The 21,645-nt window shown below is 38.3% G+C and overlaps 1 protein-coding gene across 6 annotated transcripts in view; it reads right to left on the bottom strand.

Annotated features, from left to right (window-relative positions):
* SMYD3 (SET and MYND domain containing 3) overlaps positions 1-21,645 on the bottom strand; it is a 417,003-nt gene that overhangs the window by 33,068 nt on the left and 362,290 nt on the right. For all 6 annotated transcript variants that reach the window (XM_074579947.1, XM_074579948.1, XM_074579949.1 and 3 more), the window contains 2 exons: positions 19,444-19,531; positions 15,773-15,947 (listed from right to left, as the gene is read on the bottom strand). In XM_074579947.1, coding sequence (XP_074436048.1) covers positions 15,773-15,947; positions 19,444-19,531 — 263 coding nt within the window. The remainder of the gene's footprint in view (positions 1-15,772; positions 15,948-19,443; positions 19,532-21,645) is intronic.

The raw sequence follows: 21,645 nt of genomic DNA, 5'->3' as shown, positions 1-21,645 counted from the left end.
GGTCAGTGATAACCTGGTCAAAGGGCAATACATAGGTTGGTGTCAGGGATGAAACAGGGCAACATGACACAGAAGGCAGTTCATGAACAAAATTGGGGATATTTTCACACTAGAAAAGGAACAAAGGTGGCAGCTATTAAAAACAAGGCAGTGCATAAATCAGGGCTTTCTCCTTCAGACTGTGATGAGCCATCCTCAACACTTCCACTACCAAATATATTGTCAGTGTCAGCCAGAGGCTGGATTTATTCTTACTAACTATTCAGACTTACACTTACACTACACACTGACTTCATTTTTCTATCACATCAAGTTAGATAGTATCATTACCTCTGGCCCCTCTGATCCACCAACGTCTTTTTGTCTTCTTTTTAAAAACATTTTGAAATCAAAAGTCCCTGTACTGAAGTCACTGAAAACCAAAAGCTGTGAAAGAGTAAAGAAGAGGGCAACAGTCATGCAAGTATCAATCTTCATAAAATTGCATACATAATCTTATGATGGTTTTGGCCCTGCATAATCTCCATGTAAAAAAAGTTTCTGAGAAATGTTAAGTAAATATCAGCTTATTAAGGACTGCCATTCAAAAAAACCTGTAATTTATGACAAACTCATACACTGCACAGTGTGCTCTTCAAGAAGAGGAAAGTAATGTAGGCGGACAGTTTCAAAATTATTAATTATAAGTTTCCTTTTCATTTTCCTGAACTCTTACTCACTAGTTTTCTTCATTGATGTTAAGTTAAAGAGTGATAATTAAAATAAGACTTGATAATGTTTGGGGTTTTTTTCATTATCCAAAACCCTTTTGCTTAGCAGAAGAGGGTGCGTTACATGGTGAAGAGCATTCTACTGATGCCTCACAAAATTTTCTTTGCTTTCTAAATCACTACTTTGTCTGGGTTACATGATAAAATAATTTGTAATCTCCATCAGACTGTGAAAAGCAGGTATCTTCAACTGTTGAGAATACAGTGAAATTGCAAAACGTGGCTACACTAAAATTAAAGAGCAGACAATGCTTCATTGAACTCAGGGAGAATTAGAAACATCTGTCAACATATCGTAACAAAAACTCCTACAGTGAACAAAAGTCGCAAGTGCAGCTCTCTTACTTCCAGAGAAGTTTGATAATTTAAAAATTATGTAAGTGAAAGAGAATCAGGTCTTGAATTTATGAAAGTGTCCTTACTGAGAACTGAGGAAGAGAAACATGCTACAGGATCCACACACGCAAGATTCAAGCATTGGATGATGAGCGTGTGACTCTCTGCACTTCCAGGAATGTGAGAGAGGAGGACCTGTCACTGCATTGCTCCTGGATAATGAATCGTCTAGCAATAAATTATTCCAGCTGACTTTTCCCAGGGATCCTCATGATCAGATGCGATAGACGTGGGGATGGAGCCAAGCAACAACCACTGCACCAGGGGCGGGGAGTACGAAGGAGAGGTCAGAAGAGAAAGTTTCTTACCCGGCATGTGAGATTTGACAGCTCTGAAGATACTGGGGACACTTCCATATGACTCATCCACCAGCCATCTACAGCTGACTGATCTACAACCAGCACAACAGATGAAACTCTACCTCTAATGAAGCCAAGAGAATTTCGCCAATAAGTACAAGAGTGCCAAGTATTCCACCTGATGGCTTTGAATTTTTTCCAACCACATTAACCAAAGATTGTGTTTACTTTGATATATAAAAGAATGCAGACTTGACAAACTCTCTCAACTCTGTCCAGGCAGTGTAGTAAGAACTGCTGTGTATGCAATGACTTTTTTTTTCCACATAATGTTCAAGTAACATTGAAGTTGCAGACAGGATTGAAGATTTTCCTTGGTTTTAAAATTTTTGCCCCACTTTTACCATGGTAATTTTTTTGGTCCATACATTAAAAATAAAACAAAATAATTTAAAAAAACCCCAAACAAATCAACAATTCTGTAGCACAAAAAGCAGGCAGGAAAACAAATGTTTCCACTGATACTGTGCAAATTCTGTTAATCTAAAGCATTCATTGAGATGTAATATCACGGAGTACTATGTCTGTAAACTGCAGATGTTGAACTCCGATGACATCATTTCTAAGAGAAACACGGGCCTCAGAATAAACAAATATATTGGCTGCTATTTATGGCTCTGTTTCACCTTCTTTGTACCTTCTCCCTTTCCCCAATGCGGGTGAGAAAGGGCTTACCTTCTGCCCATAGCTGTGCCACTGAGGTGAGCAGCGGAATGACAGAGTTCAACTAGTTGTGGGAACACCAAAATTTACCAAACTCCTTATGGCTTGTGGTTGTTTTATGCTACCATAGTAACATAGCTTTTTTCCTGCCACTGGGACATTAAAGCCCGCTTTTTGCTATATGGACATTTCAGTGTCTATTAATACATTTGAACATGAGGTTAAATTTCTTCTCTCTTTATAGGCACACTGTATGTAGCCTCTTATTACCTACAAACGTGTATGAACTTCATACGCTTGACATCTCTGTCCTTATGCAAGTTGCCAGGTAGCACTAACAAGCAAAGGCACAGACAACACAATCATAGAAGCCTCACTAAAACCAAACCGTCTTTGATTTCTTAGGGATTGCTGCAAGACGAAGCACTTGCTGGGACAATGTATGGCATTCTTTCAGCATGTCCCTGACCCTTGCTATTCTGCTCTCCTGCGCTCTGGGCAGAAAGAACATGCATGATATGCTACTGCTGGGGAAAACTGAGGGTTTGACCTGGGGTTTTTTTGCAGCTCTACAGGTTTTGCCATACTTGCATAGTCAAGGTTCACTTAGGTTTGAAGACGTATGACCTTTATTGAGCCTTTCAAATGCATGCTAAGGATGTGTCCTCCTACCAACAGCACATGCAAACTAGCTCAACAGAATATTATATACTATACCTTGAAGAACATAAAAAATGTAGTTTTAAAGTTAACTGGAGACTGCAGCACACATAACTCACAAGAGTAGAATTATATTTCCAGAGACACATTTTTAATATTATTTCTTACTCCGCTCACCCCAGGCAAATTTCTAGAAATCAGCTGAAACAAGATTTCTGCTACAGGTACAGACATTCTGCACTACATGGAAGGCAACATGTTAGAAATCCACATCCTCTTTTTTATTTTGGGAGACACATTGATTTGATTGCTTTCAAAAAAATGAAAAAAACTCAAGCTTCTGAAAATCTAGCTTTTCTTTTGATTCAGTTATTAAGCTGATTTAGTTCAGTGTAAAACGATAGGATAAATGTCAATGTAGACTGTCTGTAAATTCCATCTGAAGGTTCAACTTGGTGCAAATTTTGGAACAAAAAACCTAAATCGTCACTGCCACAATGGCACACAACTCAAAAGCCATAAAGTAGTGACTGTGGTGAAGGTTTGCACAAGTGTAAGGGTTTTCTAGAACTTGATATGGGGTTTATTATTTCTTCAGATTAGCAAGTGGTAGAGCTCAGAAAGTCACCACTAAGGATACAAACCTAATGGCTCCCTTACATACATACCCTAGTGGAATTCAACTTGTAACTATATCCATTGTCTGGAGAGTTTTACAGTATGCTTCAACAGATCTGTAGGATGCTTAACATTTTTCTATTAAATGCTACAGATTTGTATGTCATTTCCATACAACCCTACCTCATTTTTATAGATGCTACTGATTTATACTAGAATTTTAAGACATGCCTGCTATGGATTTAGATTTCCATTGAATTGTAATGACATTCCAGCATCTTATTATTTATGTTGTTGTAGAATCCTTAAACTTTTTTTCAGTTCCTTAGGATATATCCACAATGATACTATATTTTTACCTGTCTCATTATTTTAGGAGAGAAGCATGTCTTTTAAGTAAAAGTCCCTTCCTGTTGAATTCCTGTGCACCTATAAATGTTGGGGTCCCCACCTGCAGCTACTGGCATCTTACTGAAAATTCAAGCATACGTGGCCTGTGTTTATTTAGGTTAAAACAAGGAAGCATCCAACAAATCTGATAGAAGCTGCACACATTCATGCATCAGTCTATTTTACAGGTTCCATCTGCTCTTAAGTGCTTCTCAGAGAACAAACACTGTGTCACTATACCACATATTTCCATTGCACTATCCCAAACACACTTAAGCTGCTGACAGATTAATGCTTAGTTCACTTGTGGCATACATTCTTGGGTTCTTACACATGTTCTTATAAGGAAATGGAACTCACTAAGCACTTAATCACAAGTTGGGGTAATGTTATTGTATTGAATACAACACGCTAACTTTGTTTCAGGAACAGGCTAAGGTATCACTATATAAGCCACTGCTGTCACTAGCACTGCCAAAGACCCTGGAAATCAAATCACTTTTGTCAACCTTAGCTAAACAAAAGCAAGTAGAAATTTGCCAAAGGGTAGCCCTGGGGACTTAGGGATGAGCCACCTGAGGAGTGTGCAGAAATGGCCAAAGGATTGCGCTGTTTACTGGAATGCAACTTGCATGGCTTAAGCATGCATAGATTTGCTTGAAGCCATTACAAACAGATCTTGATAAAATGACTGCAAAGACAGGGAATAATAGGCAGATATGAAAAACAATAGCAACAAAATTGAAGTAAAATACAACCCAACTTGCTAAAAGACATCAGCAATCCAGTTAATTATGAATTTACCTAGCTAGGAAGCAGTAACAGCAAGAGAAACTGGTATAAGTAAAATCTGAATATGCGCCATGAATATCTGCATTTGTGCCTGGGAGAAAGGTAGTTTCATGGAGAATCCTCTACATCCTTACCTGATGTAAAACAAGTTCGATTAGTTCAGAGCAGCCAAAAACCTCACCTTGTCTTATGTTTACATATAAGGCACAGGACAAGGGGTAATGGTTTTAAACTAAAAGAGTGTAGATTCAGACTAGATATAAGAAATACATTTTTTACATTGAGGGTCCTGAAACACTGGAACAAGTTGCCTAGAGAGGTAATATATGCCCCATCCCTGGAAACATTCAAGGTCAGGTTGGTCAGGCTTCTGAGCAACCTGATCTAGTTGAAGATGTTCCTGCTCATTGCAGGAGGGTTGGACTAGATGACCTTTAAAGGTCCCTTCCAACCCAAGCCATTCTATGATTCTATAATTCAATGAATCTCGGTGCTCTGTTAGATGAAAAAGATCTTCCCCCCCCCCCACCTTTCTCTCTCTCTAGTGGCACAAGCAACCTTGCAGAATTTGATAGCGTCTTTTGATAAATATTCAGCATTGGTAGAGCTCACCTGCACTGCAAATATGCCAGCAAGACAATACACAGATGAACCGAATCCAGACGGGTAGCAACAGATAAAGCTTGAGTATGCATTCAGGATGTTATCTTACTGCAAGCATGTAAACCTGCTTTTCATCTCAAAATTCTGAGATGTTGAACTGGTAGAGGTAATATTACCCAACTTAGTTACACATTTTGAAATCCCTTGAAAAATAAAAGGCCTTATGCTGGTGCAGTACGGAGACAAATACCTAAGATAACTTATCTCTCGCTATTGTCATGAGAGCAAGCAACTAACTAGCAGAACATTCCCCTGCTCATAAGTTACTTTATGTGATTTTTGGTAAGATTTGAGAAGTTACACTATGTTTCATAGGACACAATGTCTGTGTTTCAGAACAACTCAAATAGTACAACATCCAGACATTTCCCATTCTTCCCAAGAAAGATCTTCGGTCGTATTTACATAAACATTTTTAAAACATGTATTTTGTGCCACTGTCTAAAGCGAAGTTCTCCACAAAATGCTGTGGTAAATCTTGCAAATTCCCTCTATGACAAAAAAATTAATCTCCTAAATGTTTTTCCTTTTTATGACTGCATATACTGAGGCTTTTGTTTTGTAGCAATGTAGGATCTAATTCCATTTTTCAAAGTCTGCCAAGCACAGTATTGCATGAAAAGATTTTTCTTTCTCTTTCCTATTTCATCAACAATGAATTGAATTGAAAGACCTGGTTTAGGATGCTTCTACTTGTTGGCTGTCATTTTTGCCAGTTTTCAGAAGACTTCTGAAATGCTGGCCAGCCTTAAAAATACATTAAATCCTTGGTATGCATCATTCAACATACCTGAATTAATATGGAAATGTATTCATGATGTGGCTGTAACAAACATACTTTGATTCCAGAACTTTATCTTCACTTCTGGCAGCCCATCAACCATATCTTCCAAGAATGCACTGCACGGCTAGAGAAAGCTGATTTTCCTCTTAGGAAAGTGTTTGCAACTGTGGTGATATCAGTTTTCTTTGCCCTCTCTCTCTTTTATCTTCTGTGACGATGGGGAGAAGTTAAAAGAAAGGCTTTTCCTCCCTAATTTTGATATGTCTGGGCTTCTTGTAATTGTTCTTTGGTTGTCTATACTCTTCCCTCTCTCCCTTTGCTGGTCGTATGTGCATTGCATTCCTCAGTTTTCCTCCAAGATGACTTTATTTTGCTTGTAAAATATATTTTTTTTTATTATTCATTAGTAGACTTGCATAATTTTCTGAAAGTGATTTTTTTTCTCTCTGATATATTTATCTTGCTTTCACTTTTGTCCGTTTTCATGGCCCTTTGGGCAGCCTACTTTCTGTTTCTCAGAGAATTTTTCCTTAGCAGTGCTATAGCCTAGCCTGCCTTTTGTTAGCCTTCCAACATTTGTAATCAGTTACCGTCTTTGTTCACCTCTTTACCCACAGTCATTTGCTTTTTGTTTCTTTCTTCTTACTTTCATCTTCAAAGTCACATTGCTAAAGGTGATTCAGGCTTCTGTGTCTTGCCTGATGATGAAATGACAAACTAAACCTGAGAAAAGAGGTTCCAGTATACTCAAGGGAGGAGAAGGGCACCTGGGAGAGGTAAGGGGGTGGGAGAGTAGAAGCACTGAATCACCTGCTTAACCATGAAATTGGATTATCTGGGGCTTGGCATACATCAGACAGTGTTTGGGGTTCTGGCCTAAAGCAGATTTTCTAGTATAAAACCAGAGTGGAGAGGAAAGAAGCTGCACCTTTTGTGGCAACCTCGGGAATACATGCAGGAGAGTTTTGCAGATGAGCATAAGGTCACATCACATTGTCAACCCTTTCACTCTAAATTGCATAATCCAACATTTAGATGTTGTACAGAGAAGTAAGGAGAAGATTAGCCATTGACTAAATTTCTGAAGGCCAGGAGCTGTTGCATTTATGAGGTAGTGCAACTACTGTTTGTGTACCAGCCAATACTCTCAGTATTTCCTTGAGCAGTCACCTATTCTACTGCTAATTACATGAGGCAGAGTGCCATCCTAACGTGGCTATGTCATTTCTTATACCAGGATCAGATCATTTAGAACTAGTTCTGATACCTCCAAATGTTCCCTGTATGGACGGACTGGATTTTCTAGTTTTATGGGGTTAAGAAAAGCTGACTAACAGACCTTTAGCTTGTAGTCTACGATCTTACCAGTAACTGTGTGGTTTCTAGGATTTGCTCACTGCAGAATTTACCTTTTCCTCTCACCTGCATATTCAGTTTTTTCTCTTCCTTTCCTGTCAACATCAGTCTGGGAAATTTCAGCTTTACTCAGCATCACCTATTTTGCTGCAGAACCTCTCTGACCTTCATTCTCTAGTTTCACTGCTGGGTGGATCATCTCACTAGGAATTTGGTCAATCATTGACACGGTTCTTGTTTGACAATACTTCCTTCAATTTTCTGGTTCTGCACGCCCCTGTTCAAAGCACCGTCTTTCCATCACTCCCTCCAAGCTCATTGATTCACCCTTTAAACAGACTCCACGTTCTTCAGTTTCTTTGCTCTCCTTATCTGCTGCTCCTTTCCTCTTCCCTCCGTCATAACTGTGTTTTTCCTTTTCAGTAACTTTTCCGCCTTTTCAATAGAAAAAAGTATTGCTTTTTCATCTTTTTCAGCCTTTATCTCTAAGGTTGCTTAGACTGTTTTCTTGCTTAAATAACACAATTTTCCTTTTTCACACTGTTCATATCTCCACCACTAGGAACTCTTAATTGATTTCCTTCTTAGAAGCACTGCCAAGTCTCCACTCTCTGCCTCCTCAACTCAAATTGACAATTTATTCAAACAAAGAAAGAGATATTTTCTGAATAAAATCAGACTCTTCCTAATTCTCCCCCCAGAGAATGCATTGTTCCTTATGACTTCTCTGATGCTATTTTCTGCATGCCCTCTCTCTTTTTTTGTCTCTTTCATCAGAGATAGTATTGTAAGTTTATCTTCCTTTTTTAATGATTCTCCTCCCCTTTGTCTCCCTTTTCACTATGACTTCTGCCTCTAAAATAGCTTTTTCAAAGCAATGCTCGGTTACTGTCAAAGGAATCCAAAACTCCACACATGCCTCATACGTATCTCTTTTTAACTATTAATTGTTCCCTTGATATCACTTCCCAATCCCATTTTAGCTCAGGTTCTAACCAAACCTTTGTTTAGAATCTGTATGACATCAACTCCCCCCTTTTCTTCTTAGCAAAATTAACACAGACTCCATGAGTTCCCAAAAATCGTTCTCAAAATCGTTCCAGATGAGTAAGTATGCTGCATTTTTCTCACAGCACACAGGTCTTTGCAGTATCTACTCAGGTATTTCTAGGTTACTATATGAGAGCTTTGTATTTGCTTAGTATGTGTTTAATAATACTCACTTCTATTTAATTCACGTGTGTCCTTTCATTGGTGTATAATAGCAAGCAGACTAATGGAAGGAGCTCAGGTAAGGGCTGCATAAGTCTTTGCTTTGTAAATTTCAAGTATAATGTACAAAAAAGATTTTTTAAAAAAGGATCCTCTGATTACAAGACAAAGACAGCAACTATTACCGGTTGAGTTAAAAAAAAACCAAAACCAAACTGAATCTTTCAGTTCTGGTAGGCAGGCAGACTAGAACTGAAATCCTTATTCCAGACAAAGCCTGAAGCCCTGAATGGTCTAATATCTTAATCTGTAAGAGATCCTACAGTGGAAAAAACAAACAAACAAACAACAAAAAACAAACAAACAAAAAACCAACCAAAAAACCAACGAAAAAAAAACCCCAACAAACAAACAAAAGAAAAAAAAACCAAAAAAACCCCCAAAAAACCCCCAGTCTTTACAGATGAAGTTATCATTGACAGAGAACACAGGTCTTTCAAGAAGTTTCTTAAAACACCTTGGAAATGCCATGTGAGAGATGGAGAAATAAACACTTGTGTCGGAGAAAAATGAAACTTTGGGAAACTTGGTGATTTAGTTCACTAACATCACTAGGTGATCACTATCTGTAAAATTCAGATTCAAATAGCTCTTGGCATAAGTGAAAAGTGAAACTAGAAACTAAAAGTGAAACTAGAAGCTAAAACTGAAGCTAGTAAGCCCCAGCATATAAATATAGAGCTACTGGATGAACACTGTCAGAAAAATCTTGCAGCAATGAAGCTATTTAAGGAAGTCTTAGCCGACCTAAGAAATGTGGTATATACTGAATGAGGTACTGCAAATTAACACTGATGTTGCTGAACTTCTACTCATGTGCAATAGAGTACATTGGACAACCTAGAGACATCAGAATTATGCCTGAAAAACAGCTGTCATGACTGAAGAGAATAGTAAGAAATTTTACCCATGTACACAATATGTGAAAATGAGGAAAGGTGGATGGTGGAGCAATTATGGGAGTGTGAGCTTACAGAATTCATTGAGAATTCCCCACTTTTTGGGACAACAGGTGGTTGTAATGGGAGGATACAAGAAAAACAACTAGAAAAGAATCAAAGAATTGAAGGTGCTGGTGCTGTGCGTACGTATGTAGCAAGCAAGCAGCAAACCAGAAAATCCTTTTCCTATGTGGGAAATGGATTGATCAGGACACAGACAACTTTGGCACCAGATTTCAGACATAAAACATTTCTTTTTCTGTTTTGGAAAAGGCTGTTGGGATTGGAGGAGTCTGGAGGGGAGAAAGTAGGGAGGAATGGAAGATAGGAGTGGGCTGCTGAAGTGCTTTAAGGGATTCCTAAAGATACGAGGCCAGGGACATGCATGCTCCCTGTTTATCTATAAAATAACTACACTGAAGTCAGAAATTGTGCAAATATTGGCACAAATATCTGTCTTTTGGAAGAATTACCTACGATTAACCACAGACAATCTGTAAGCTCACACTCTCCAATTTATACCGGGTTCTCCTACCAAGAGGGCCAAGAAAAAAGAACCAACTAGAGTTTACATTTTTCATGGATTTGTGGTGTATATTTTTCTCCTTTCAGACCTGCACAAGAGATATCCAAACTTCTCCAGAACACAAACCATCTTTAAGTTTCTGATTAAAATAACAAATATGTGACAAAAAATGTTACTGAGGCCTGTGTTACTTCACATAAAGGATATGTGAGATAAAGAGGAGATAAAGTATGAACAAAGACAATTATCATACAAATGATACAAATGTTCGTATATATCCTAATTTTTTGAAAAGCTGTATAACGTGACAATATATAGAGTACAGAGCATGGGAAGGTCGGACTTACACTAGGAGACACATGTTCAAGTGAAGAATGGTTTTGTTAGACCACAAATATCAACAGTCTCTCAGGAGGATTTCTAACTGCTTCATGAGCTGCGGTGGTTTGTAAGGATGGTCTGATCTCCACTGATTTATACTAAGAGTGTCAGCTAATTTCATATAACTCATAAACACAAGCAGTGAAGAGTGATCCTTGGGAGGAAAGTGGAGAGGTGATCTTGGTGCTGTCCCCTGTTTCTACCTGCTTTAGCAGTTTGTCACCATCAAGCTCTCGTCCTTCTGTTGATTTCCTTAGGTTGAAGGTGCACCAAGGCTGCTTGGTGCTCTTCACTCACTTTATAGCAACAGCTCCCTGAGGTTCCAGTGAGCTGTGATACCACCAGCCTTGCACATTTGCACAGACACAACCTATTTTTTTAGCAAATGTACCTTGTTCTTCTTTTCACAAACCTCTGATATTTACTTGGGACTACTATCTTACCATCTCTAGGTAACAAATCAGTGGAACCATTCATGAACCAAAAATCAATTCCTAAATCTTAATTCACACATTTTTGTTTAGACAATGGAAAGAAAGGATACCCCAGCTATTCATGTTTTCTCATGAGTTATATTTTTTTAATCTCTTACAGTTCGTTTGTAAGATTTTTTTTCTCTTCTTTTCACACATTTTTCTCTAAAAATTAGAGATAAATGCCTTTGGTCATTTTCTAAAATCCCAGAAAAGTGAGCAAGGTACATTTTATTCTTTCTGTTCTTTGTTTCAGTCTTTCTTTGAATTGCTTTCTCCACCTTCACATTTTTGTCTCCCTCTCAGGTGATCCCAGAGGTAAGATTTATGTTTACTGCTGATGTTTTATGATTAAGAGACTGAACTTTGGTCACTGAATTACTACTATCTGTAGGTTCAGAAATCTGCCAGCCACGCAGAAGTCCCCAGGGGACCTCCCACAACCAGGGTGCCGACTGGCGCTGAATACAGACTTTAACCCTTAAGCACTAGCATCCCCCAGTGGTCCTATTTATCACTGCAGTTCACTTTTTTTTTTGAGTTTTCTAAGTCCTCTAACTTTCAATGTAAATGTAAATTCAAGTCAAGTGCCTCAGAACTAGGCAGTAGTCAGGAGTCTGCTGAACTCAGTAAAGAACCATATATGTTTGATCATAGGTAAAGATGAAAAAATGTAACTTATTTCCAGTCATTGTATATATCACGAGTGTATTACAAACCACGCATCTGTAAGGGTAGGTGTTTTTTGTAAAACACATTTGAAAACAGGGGAAAATCAGACAAAAAGCAAATTAGACTCTTTATTGGAGAGCCTTTTTGAAGAAGAGAAAATAGGTTCAGCGTCTCTTCCAAGAAGATTAGGTTCTACAGCTATTTTTGGCTTTTTTTTCACGATCATGACTCATGGAAAAGATACTATAGCAACCATCAATTTTTAATCTGCCTTTTGATTGAAGGTCACATACTTAGAAACTACAGTCCGTCATATCTATTGGATTGGAATTCTCAGTAAAAAATTCCTGGCTGACATTTCATTCACACAATGAAAATTCAGCCACGTTCTCAGAAAATAATCAACAATAAGCACATCCCAGCCACCGTTCTTAAACCCATCTTAAACCCTTTGTAAAATGATCAAAAATTGTGTTGACTGTGATTGTTTTCTCTGTTCCTTAAAAGACCTCCGTCACTGAGGAAAGGTGAAGCAATGGGATACTGCAAAATATCACTGGAAGGGATAAGAGAAGTGAGAAGAGCAGACAAATAATGCATGTCTAACACAAATATGGGATGCTCGCACCTACCCAGCTCCCTCCCACGCCAGAAGCAGAACAGCCACATCAGCACAAGCCCTGTATCGGTGCTGACTCAGCAGAGGGAGGATGGAGGGGGAAGCATGTGCAAGGCTGCCAGGGGAAGAAACAGAACAGCACTTCTGCACAACACTTCTGTACGGGATGAAAAGAAGGAATTTCCTCTCATTAATGTTGGAGCCCTCCAATAACTCCTAATGCTGCAGCATTGGAGATGAAGGATTATTAATTAAAACAGTCCATCTGAAAATCCCTGGGATTTATACATTAGGTTTAAATTCAGCAGATTATGAGCAGTGCAGAACAGAAAGAGACGAACATGTTTGTCCTCTCATGAGAATGAGAATTCTCATAAGAATCTGACCAGACCTGAGGCCACAGGAGCCCAGAGTGGAGACACACCTCTAGCCGGTTCCTTCAGTTTCCTAAATCCAGTAGGTCCATGGTCTCACTTAGCTACTTCTTTTCCTCCTATTATCACAATAGCTGAGGACATCCAGCAGAGTTTGATAACAGATACATACTTCCACTCTTTGTCTGCATTGTAAGCACTGAATACTTGAGACAAGGGGGAAAAAAAAAACCAACCCAATCCCCAGAACATATGTGCCTTCTCTGCAATTTAAGGACTAAACGCTGGAGTCCTTCCTCAGAGGTAATCTAAGGGAAGTCTGCCTTACTCAGTATCTCTGAATCTGATTCTTCACGAGCAGCAGTCAGCCCAGAGTGTGAATGTGCTAACTGAGACATGACAAACCCATGTAACACCTCTTGCTGATATTCTGTTATTCTGTGGTTAAGGCTCATGAGGATTTTTGAAAGGAAGTTTATTTTTGCAAGCTGCCGAGTGCTGACTATGATGTGGGGCAGCTTTCACTTAGGCAAATGTCTTAACTTTTGTTAAGGCTCTTGGACAGACAGACTATTAATGTGACATTTACAAGAAAAGCGGAGTAGATACACTTGGCTTAGGCTATTCAGTGAAAGTACGTGTTGTAGGTTTTAACAAATAAGGGACAGTTATAGTTCACCACAAAAGGAGAAGGCAGCTTTTCATCTCGACAGCTGCCATCTCTCCCCTTCTTTTATAAGTTCTAAAAATATTTGAGAGGTCCTAACCAATGTTACTCATAGGTTATTGTGACTACCTAAAACACAGAGGTCGGTATTCGGTATGACAAATCAGTTTTGTGTAGTTTAACCATCTGTCTCTGCCAGTTACATGAAGTGGATGACTCTGAAAACAGCAGCAACCATCATAATGAAAACATACATTATGATACAATGTGTCACACAGCACTGAAAATTAACCCTGCTGCTAAAGAAATGGAAAATGCACAATAAACACATTACCTGAAATTAAAATTGTTTTTGACCAAATCTCCAGAGCCTTACAAGTTGTAACAATGATTTCCTATTTATATGGACTGCATGAATTCTCAGGTGATTCCCTGTGGAGAGCTGTACGAATACTTTTTCCAGAGCTGAGGAAAGGAAAATAGATAGCTATAATGGAACTGCAGGAGCAGCCAAGCAGTAGATTGATTCAACAGGAGAAATTCAATGCATCCCAAAAGATTTCCTAGGATTTGCTCTCCTGCTGCTTAGGGCACAATTTGTTGTAATGAGAAACTGAGGATTTTGTTTCAGGTGTGTCAAAGCTGGCAGTGATGACTCAAAGGTATAAAGAAGAAACAACTGAAAATCTCTTTTAAATAATACTTTTGGATGAGAAGAGAACAAGGAAAAGCTCTTCAAGGTGCTAAAAAAGTCAAATAACTCAGGTAAATAGCATTCCTTAAGAGATACTAATTGAATGCACAGTCGAACCCTTCCTTCATCTCCAACCTCCTGCACTAAACAGCTTGAAAACTACAGTACACTTCAGTAAGCAAAACAGAGAAAGCATTATTAAATTATCTGGTAAAATTGCTCTTGGCCTCATCGTAATCTCTGCTCTCAGAAATGTCTGTAGAAAAATCCTCAGTTGTGAAGAACTCCGTTAACAAATCATAAAACGAAAAAAAAAAAAGTGAGGTTGTTTTTCTATTTATTTAATAAGGGAACATTTAAACAGGCGGACTACTCCATTCACCTGGAGTGTGCCACACAGTAGAAGGCTGGCAGGAAGCACGTACTGCTGCAGTACTACATCAGCCCTGTTTGAATGGTTAAGTGGAACACGCATGACATGAATTTCACCCTGAAGAAATGTGAGACTTTGTAGGCACTCATGCCCTCCTCTATGAGAAGTAATAGTCATTATGAACACTGAGCTGCTCTACAGCTCTGACGTACAACAGCCTACACAGATTTCTCCCTAATTACTTTATAGTGAAAGTTTCCCAAGTAAAGCCCAAAGTTTTGTTCAGAAACAGGCTGCCGGATGAAACTTCCTCAGGCAAAATGCTGAATCCTGACGGCATCCTGGTTTGACTAGGGAAGACACGTAAAATCTGAGATGTTCCTATTCAGAGCAGCACATATTTTTCATCGCGAGCATGCCCCTCTCACTTCTCAACATCAGACTATGTACTGGAACATCATATGGTACAGAAGAACCAAAAGAGAAGAAATGGATGCTCTAAAAAATACCTTACCAAGAATGAACACTCATGCATGAATGACACTGTATCTGGACATTCAGATACAGGTTTACATTTAGTCACAAAAACCACAAATACCCAGAATCCAAAGATTTGAGTCATAAAGCTTTTAGAAGTCAGACCAAAGCAGACAGCACCTGCCCTTTCTCCACTAAATGACCAAAATTGCATTATAGCTCCATGCTCTAATCAATTTCAAGACATGCCACATGAAGTAGATCTCCTAGAGCATCCTTCCTTATCAATAAAAGGCCATCAGACTCAGAAACTCTCCCAGCACATAGCATAGGAGCAAATACTGACCAGGAGAGAAAAAACAGCAAGTGTTCCACCACTTCAGTCCCTTCCCTTTTTCATTTCCAGCTGAAAGTGCATTTTGAAAGATTTTTTTTTTATTCTTCTGTAAACTCTATGCATAGATTATACAAAGAATATGCATTATTTAAGCCAGCTACTTGTCCCTCAAGCTTGATCTGGCTCAGCATAAAACACTGATACCCTCCTGTGGAGTTTGAACCAGAAAGTCAGCTTCAGATCAGGGATGGGGCAGCATCTGAGCACATGAAACAGTGAGGGGCTAATAATCAATTATTACTGTAGTTCCTACTATCATTTTAGTTGCTCTCAGCCTGACTGTGGAAGCAGAATGGGAGTTCTGGCTCATCCATTAACATGGAAAGCAAGGCAAGATGTACAGCAAGAAATAAAAACAGTAAGAAGCATCTAGACGAAACACAGTATTTGCTTTTAATGAGACAGTCCCCTCTTCCCCCACCTTTGGAAACAGTTGAACCAACTACATCTCTTACCTGTATGGTCCCAGAGTTCTGCTGCCATAATACAAAGCTTCTTCCCAGGATTCAAGGTTAATACAGGCGTCCATGGCACAGTCGAGCATTTTCAGCTGATAGATATTTGTGTCTGGAAGACGACCCGTATTGCTGCTCAAGAGATTCTGACATCTTGCCAGAACCTGCTCCCACTCTGTTATTAGACTTAGTTAAAGAAATATCTTTAATCAAACAAAAATACAAGTTCTAGATGTTGTTAGCAAGGAGTAAGAGCTACAGGGCACTAAGATAAAAAAGCTGCCATCATTCCAGACTCTGCTTCAATTCTTGAAAACATAGTTGAACTCAGAAGTGGCAGCTTAGGTAACTATGCTTTGTTTACATTTACCAAAACAACTTCTACAGAAAGCAGTATTTCAGCAATAAAGGGTAAAAGAAAGATGACAAAATGAAAGGATATTTTAATACAGAACAAACTAGAATTTAAGTACTTTTTATTTAGCTGCTGAAACATTATTACTTACTTAAGACATTCCTCCAAACCTTACACCCAAGGGCAATACCACCAATGGAAATGTGTCTTCACAAAATGTCTCAGCAGCTAAAAATAGAAATTTAATTTTTTGTATTTTAAAACAATGGCATACACTTTTAAGCTGCCCAAGATTTGGTTTAGAATTCTCATGAAATTAGAACCTTTTCTTGCAATTAATTTTTTTCTCCTTGAAGGAGTTGTGAAGAGCGTTGGTTTTTTTTCATGTACAGTTGCATGTTTCATGCATGAGAAAGAAAAGCATCGCAGTTCTGATGTCTGACTGTAGTTCAGGATTAAGTATCTTGTCAGTAAAGAAGATTTTTACCTGCAGTGCTACAAGATTTTTCGTGTGTTTGGAACAGAAGTAAGCTGGGACTTGCATTCACTTTAGTTGGATATTCCTTATCACGAATAACTTATTTTCATTACATTCTATGCTTGTTTTGACTTCTCTGTGGATCAGATTCTTCTCTCTCTGACCACACCTAAGCTGAATACCAATATATGCAGATTTTAAATGAGTACTGTCATCTGGGACTTTATGGGAGTTGCAGAATGCAAGCAGCCTAAACACCAAAAAGATACCATACACACCAGTAAGAACAAATGAAATAAATAAATACATAAATTTGACTTATAGTAAGAGAAGTAATAACATTGTTTGTTTCACAGTCCTTTCCATACAATCAACTCAAGGAAGTTCAGCAGTTATCTTCATGACATTACTGAAAATATTATTCACCCCAATTCAGCAATGGATTTTAGTGCGCAACGATAACCCTGTGATGAAGTAATTAGCCCTTCCTGAACATGGGAATATTTACATACTTAAAATTTAAGAATGTGAGCACTACGCGGCTGGGTCAGGATTTATAGCATGGTTGTTACAAGGCTAAACTAATTATTTGTGAATTGCTCTCATGCCCTTGGATTGAAAGAACCATATAAGGGAAGGAATGTGTTATTATAAAATTGCACCTTAACCTTTATATCTCTGGCAAACATCCATGTATTCTTTACAACTGATTAAGGACAGACAAACAGAAGAATGAGGGATATTATTTCCACTTGATACAATTTTTGTAGAAAGTACAAAGCACTGACATTCTTGAAAGATTACCATTTTAGCTGATGCATAGTATTAGTCTGTCTGCTTTTACTTCTCATTATACTGCTTTGTTCACTGACTAGCATCTAATAGCAGATGTGCTATATTGCAAGACCTGTTGGGACCAAATTTTCAGGTACATAAACTGCAAACTGGAAAACCCACTATCAGGTGCAATAGGACAAAAGGGAAGCTGGCTGTCCTGTATCTGCCCAAGAATAGAGGAGCCACCCTCAAGCAGCTCTGCTACTGTTGTGTGGCCTGAGATGCAGAGGAATCCTCTTCTCCACAATAATCCCCTTGCATTGGGCTTTAGCATCTCAATTTATATGCTTAAACTGGAATTTATGCCTCAGTCAGTTCACTCACCCATATTATTTCAAGTTCTCTAAGTGCAGATTTATCACTACTACACTGTATCAGTTACAATCAGTAGCTCAGGTTTTGGAAGTCACTAACTTTCTCACTGTAGGAATTGTTGGTTTAATTTGCTAAAAAACTGACACTTGTAGAAACTAATGACTATGTGCCTCATTCAGCAAGGAAGGGTTTCTATTCATTCATGGCAAGTAGACAAACGTCAAGAGAGTACCCCCTCTTCAGGTGCTGCACTTGCCACTGCATGCCAATTAGCACTGGTAATGGGGTGCAATGGAAGGAAAGATGACACATTTCAAAGAGCCCATGTCTGAGAACAGAAGCTGAACGGACAACAAGGACATTTTTTTTTTTTCAATCAGTCCTGATACCTTTTACTACAAGGTGTTTGATTCATTTTCAAATATCAGTTAAATCAGTAATCTTAATTAAAGACCCTAGTAAAATTCAGTAGGTGCAATTTCTCCTGCAATTAAATATAGGAACATTAGATAGGACTGCTTCCATACTTTAGGTATAAAAATGATTGCAACTGCATGTTGCACATCTATAATTTAAGCTTCATGTTAAAACGTAGGCTCTGAAGTATAACTGAATGCCTGAAAATCTATTTCAGTATTGTCTGTCTCAATCCAGTGACTACAGAGGTTAAGTTCCTCTGACAGAGGAACTAGAAACAGACTAGAAACTATAAGAAGATTAAAGTTAGATGAGATGAGTGTTTCCCTTTTGTTAACAAATGAATCTCCCTGGATTAGAAAGAAACAAACTCAGTTGTTTGGGGTTTTTTTACAATAAAAATTGTGATCACTTGTTTCCAGCCTGGAATATCACTATGCAAACTTGTTTTCTGTGCTGCTGAAAAGGAGTACTATAAGATTTAATTCTCTCTAGCTCCATTTTCAGAGCCCACGTTTCTGAAAATGGTAAGGCATCTTGCTACAATAGGCCGAATTCACAGTCAGTGAAACTCCACTGAAGAGTCTAAGATGAGAGAGGGATCAATCTACTCATAGTCTTCAAGTAAAAATCTCCACCTCTTTTCTGCTCATATTTTCTTTGTTGTTGCTGTTCACTAGTTTTTTTAATTGGATTGAATATCTACATAATGGCCATTAGGCTCCGGTTCTGTTTATTAGTGCAAAATCATCTCATTCAATTTGCTTAATTATCTATTATTATAATAACAACTTATTATAATGATTCTATAACGTTTGCAGTGAACCTGACTGTGATTATGTCCTTGTTATTGTCCTTGTTGTGCAAAGAATGAGAACCTGGAAATGCTCACAATGAGACTGATGGGACAAAGAATTTAATAATGTTCCAGATTAAGCTTTATTTCATTTAGAGGTGGATTTATATGAAGTGGTGGGCTGTGATGGCAGAAATCTATACCTGAGCCAAAATATCCCATCACTTCCTAGGTACCTACTATCCCTGCCATGAAGCAGTTCCAGTCCAAGTAACAGGAGACTCTGTTATTATTAATACAATTAAGAATAGGACATGGTTTAAACATCAATTTAATTACAAATACATTCTTAAACAACATAAAAATGTAAAACTTTAGGAAAAAAATCTCAAAAGATGAACTGCTTACTAAGGGGCTCTCTGGATTGTTTTCACAACTGAATGACAGGCTGTAGCCTGTCACTGAAAGGATACCTTCTTTTGATTTTGGATATCTCACTTCATTTACAGCATCTTTGACTTCTTTCCAGGCATGTTCTTCACCGGCCAATTTCTCAGCATCCTGGTTAATGGAAACAAAAGCATTTGATGAGAAAAACAGTAAACTAAGAATATACAGTAATGAGGAAAAACAGGGTAAAAAAGATTACACTGACAAAAGGTACTTATGGGGATTGTATCCCTATTTTTTGTAAATACACAAAGAATCATTTCACCTGGCATTCATACTCACCCTGTGTTTGTAAGTAAATGAGATGATATCAAGAAAAATGAATGCAAACTTGGAAACATTAAATACTCAAACCAGATATTAGGTTTACCAACAAGAACTATGATCAACTAGAAAACAGAAATAATAGCATGTGATTTTTACTACGCAAATGCATTTAGCAGATCTAAGTATCTCAAAGACCTGCTACGTAATACTTCGGAGATCCTAAACCACACTGTAGAAAGGATTTAGCAAATAATTTTGATTAACCATGTGGTGATCATAGAGACTTTACAAACAGTGGGAGGCTACCTTCCTCCATTACAGTTATAAGCATGAGCTTACAGGAGAAGTCTACTACTCAGAAATAGCTGAACTTCAGTTTTCTTTTGTAACTCATTGCTATTTCTTCCCTATTCCATCAGATTCTATAAACAGCTATATTTTCCCATCACTTTGTCATAAAGAAGGCAAAAATGCTTAACAGCTACAGCAGTAAGAGAAAGTTTCCCTCTTCAACTTTCTAGCAGTGTCTAACTGCACCTTAGGCAAACCACTTGGAACAAATTTATTAAAGCACCTACAGACACAGTTAAGCATCTTGTGGGATTTCCAAAAGCATCTAGATATTAAATTACCATTGCTGTAAGCACTTAAATACCTTTAAAAATCTGGCCTTTAAGACACTGCAGTTCATTACCTCTCTCTCCTTATAAAAGGCCCTGCTACTCACAAAAGGGTTTTGCAAGTGCGCATTCTTTCAGGAATATTTTAAATACAGTTCTAAAAAAAAATCAGCCTTCAGCAGGGGTGGAGGCCTGAAGATGAACAGAGGTGGTGTGTGAAACTAACTGAGCACTTTGTAACCAACTGATGATCACTGGGCATCACGGGAATACCTCTATTAAAAAGCCTGTAATCTGTATCAGTCTAGAACTGCATAATTTTCTTTATTCCACTGCTCCTTATTTACCATAAATTCAGAACAGAAAATATTTACAGTGAGAATCAGCACTCACTTTCACGTTTGATTTGCAGTTTTGTCTTTCCATCTGCTCCATGTAACAGCAGACCTCTGTGTATTCCTGGGATGATTAAATCAGATTGGTCTCAGCTGCCCCACCATTCTGTAGGGCCTTACAAGGAGGGCGACCTGACCCCACTGCATTTTGCACGTGTACTTCCCCTACAATCAGTTCTCTGATCAAACAGATCACCTGGAAATAATTTTGTTCATAGCTGAATTTGCCACCAGAAGGCATAAGGTGAATGTTAGGATAAACAAGCTTGTACTGTAGAAATTTTATCAGCACTTTTAATGTACCTACCCAGCCCTCTTACAGATAGACTTACACTGAATCTGTTAGCTTTAATGTAACCTCTACCAGTTTGTACAGGACTACATCAATTTCAGAACTCAGCCTGTTAACCTGTACTAATCTGTCTCTAAAACATCTTTGTAGAATAAGCGCTGCTCACTGATTGATCTAAAAAATATATCTGGCCTGTAAGATACTAATAATGATGTCTGTGACATTTTAGGAGGACACATTAGCTCCATTCAGGAGCTACCTGAAAAGGAAAAATTCTTTTGAGCTACCTTTTCCCATTGGTGCAAGTTTACTTCTCAGTATTTCCGTAACATGCTGCAAGCCTTACAACTAAAACCTCAGAAACATGGGAATTGGGACAGATTTATAAGTGAAGAAAAAACCCAACCATCCAGTTGTTAGAGGCAAATGACTGATGCATCATTAGGGCTCACTTTGCACACAGTGGGACTGATGGCTGAATCAGGTTAAAGTGTTCATTGACACAGGATTAATCTTTCTCTTTCTTGTGCAGTCTTTTGAGTTGCTTTTCATTGTCTACTAGTGTTTCATTAACAACACAAAGCAGCTGGGGTTTCCTCTAACCTTTACACCAGTGCATAGGGTTAAGTCATTACTGGCTTCATATCCAGG

This window comes from Larus michahellis, chromosome 3 (genome assembly GCF_964199755.1).
Source record: "Larus michahellis chromosome 3, bLarMic1.1, whole genome shotgun sequence".
In the NCBI taxonomy this organism is placed as follows: Eukaryota; Metazoa; Chordata; class Aves; order Charadriiformes; family Laridae; genus Larus; species Larus michahellis.
This window is presented reverse-complemented; position numbering and strand designations above follow the sequence as displayed.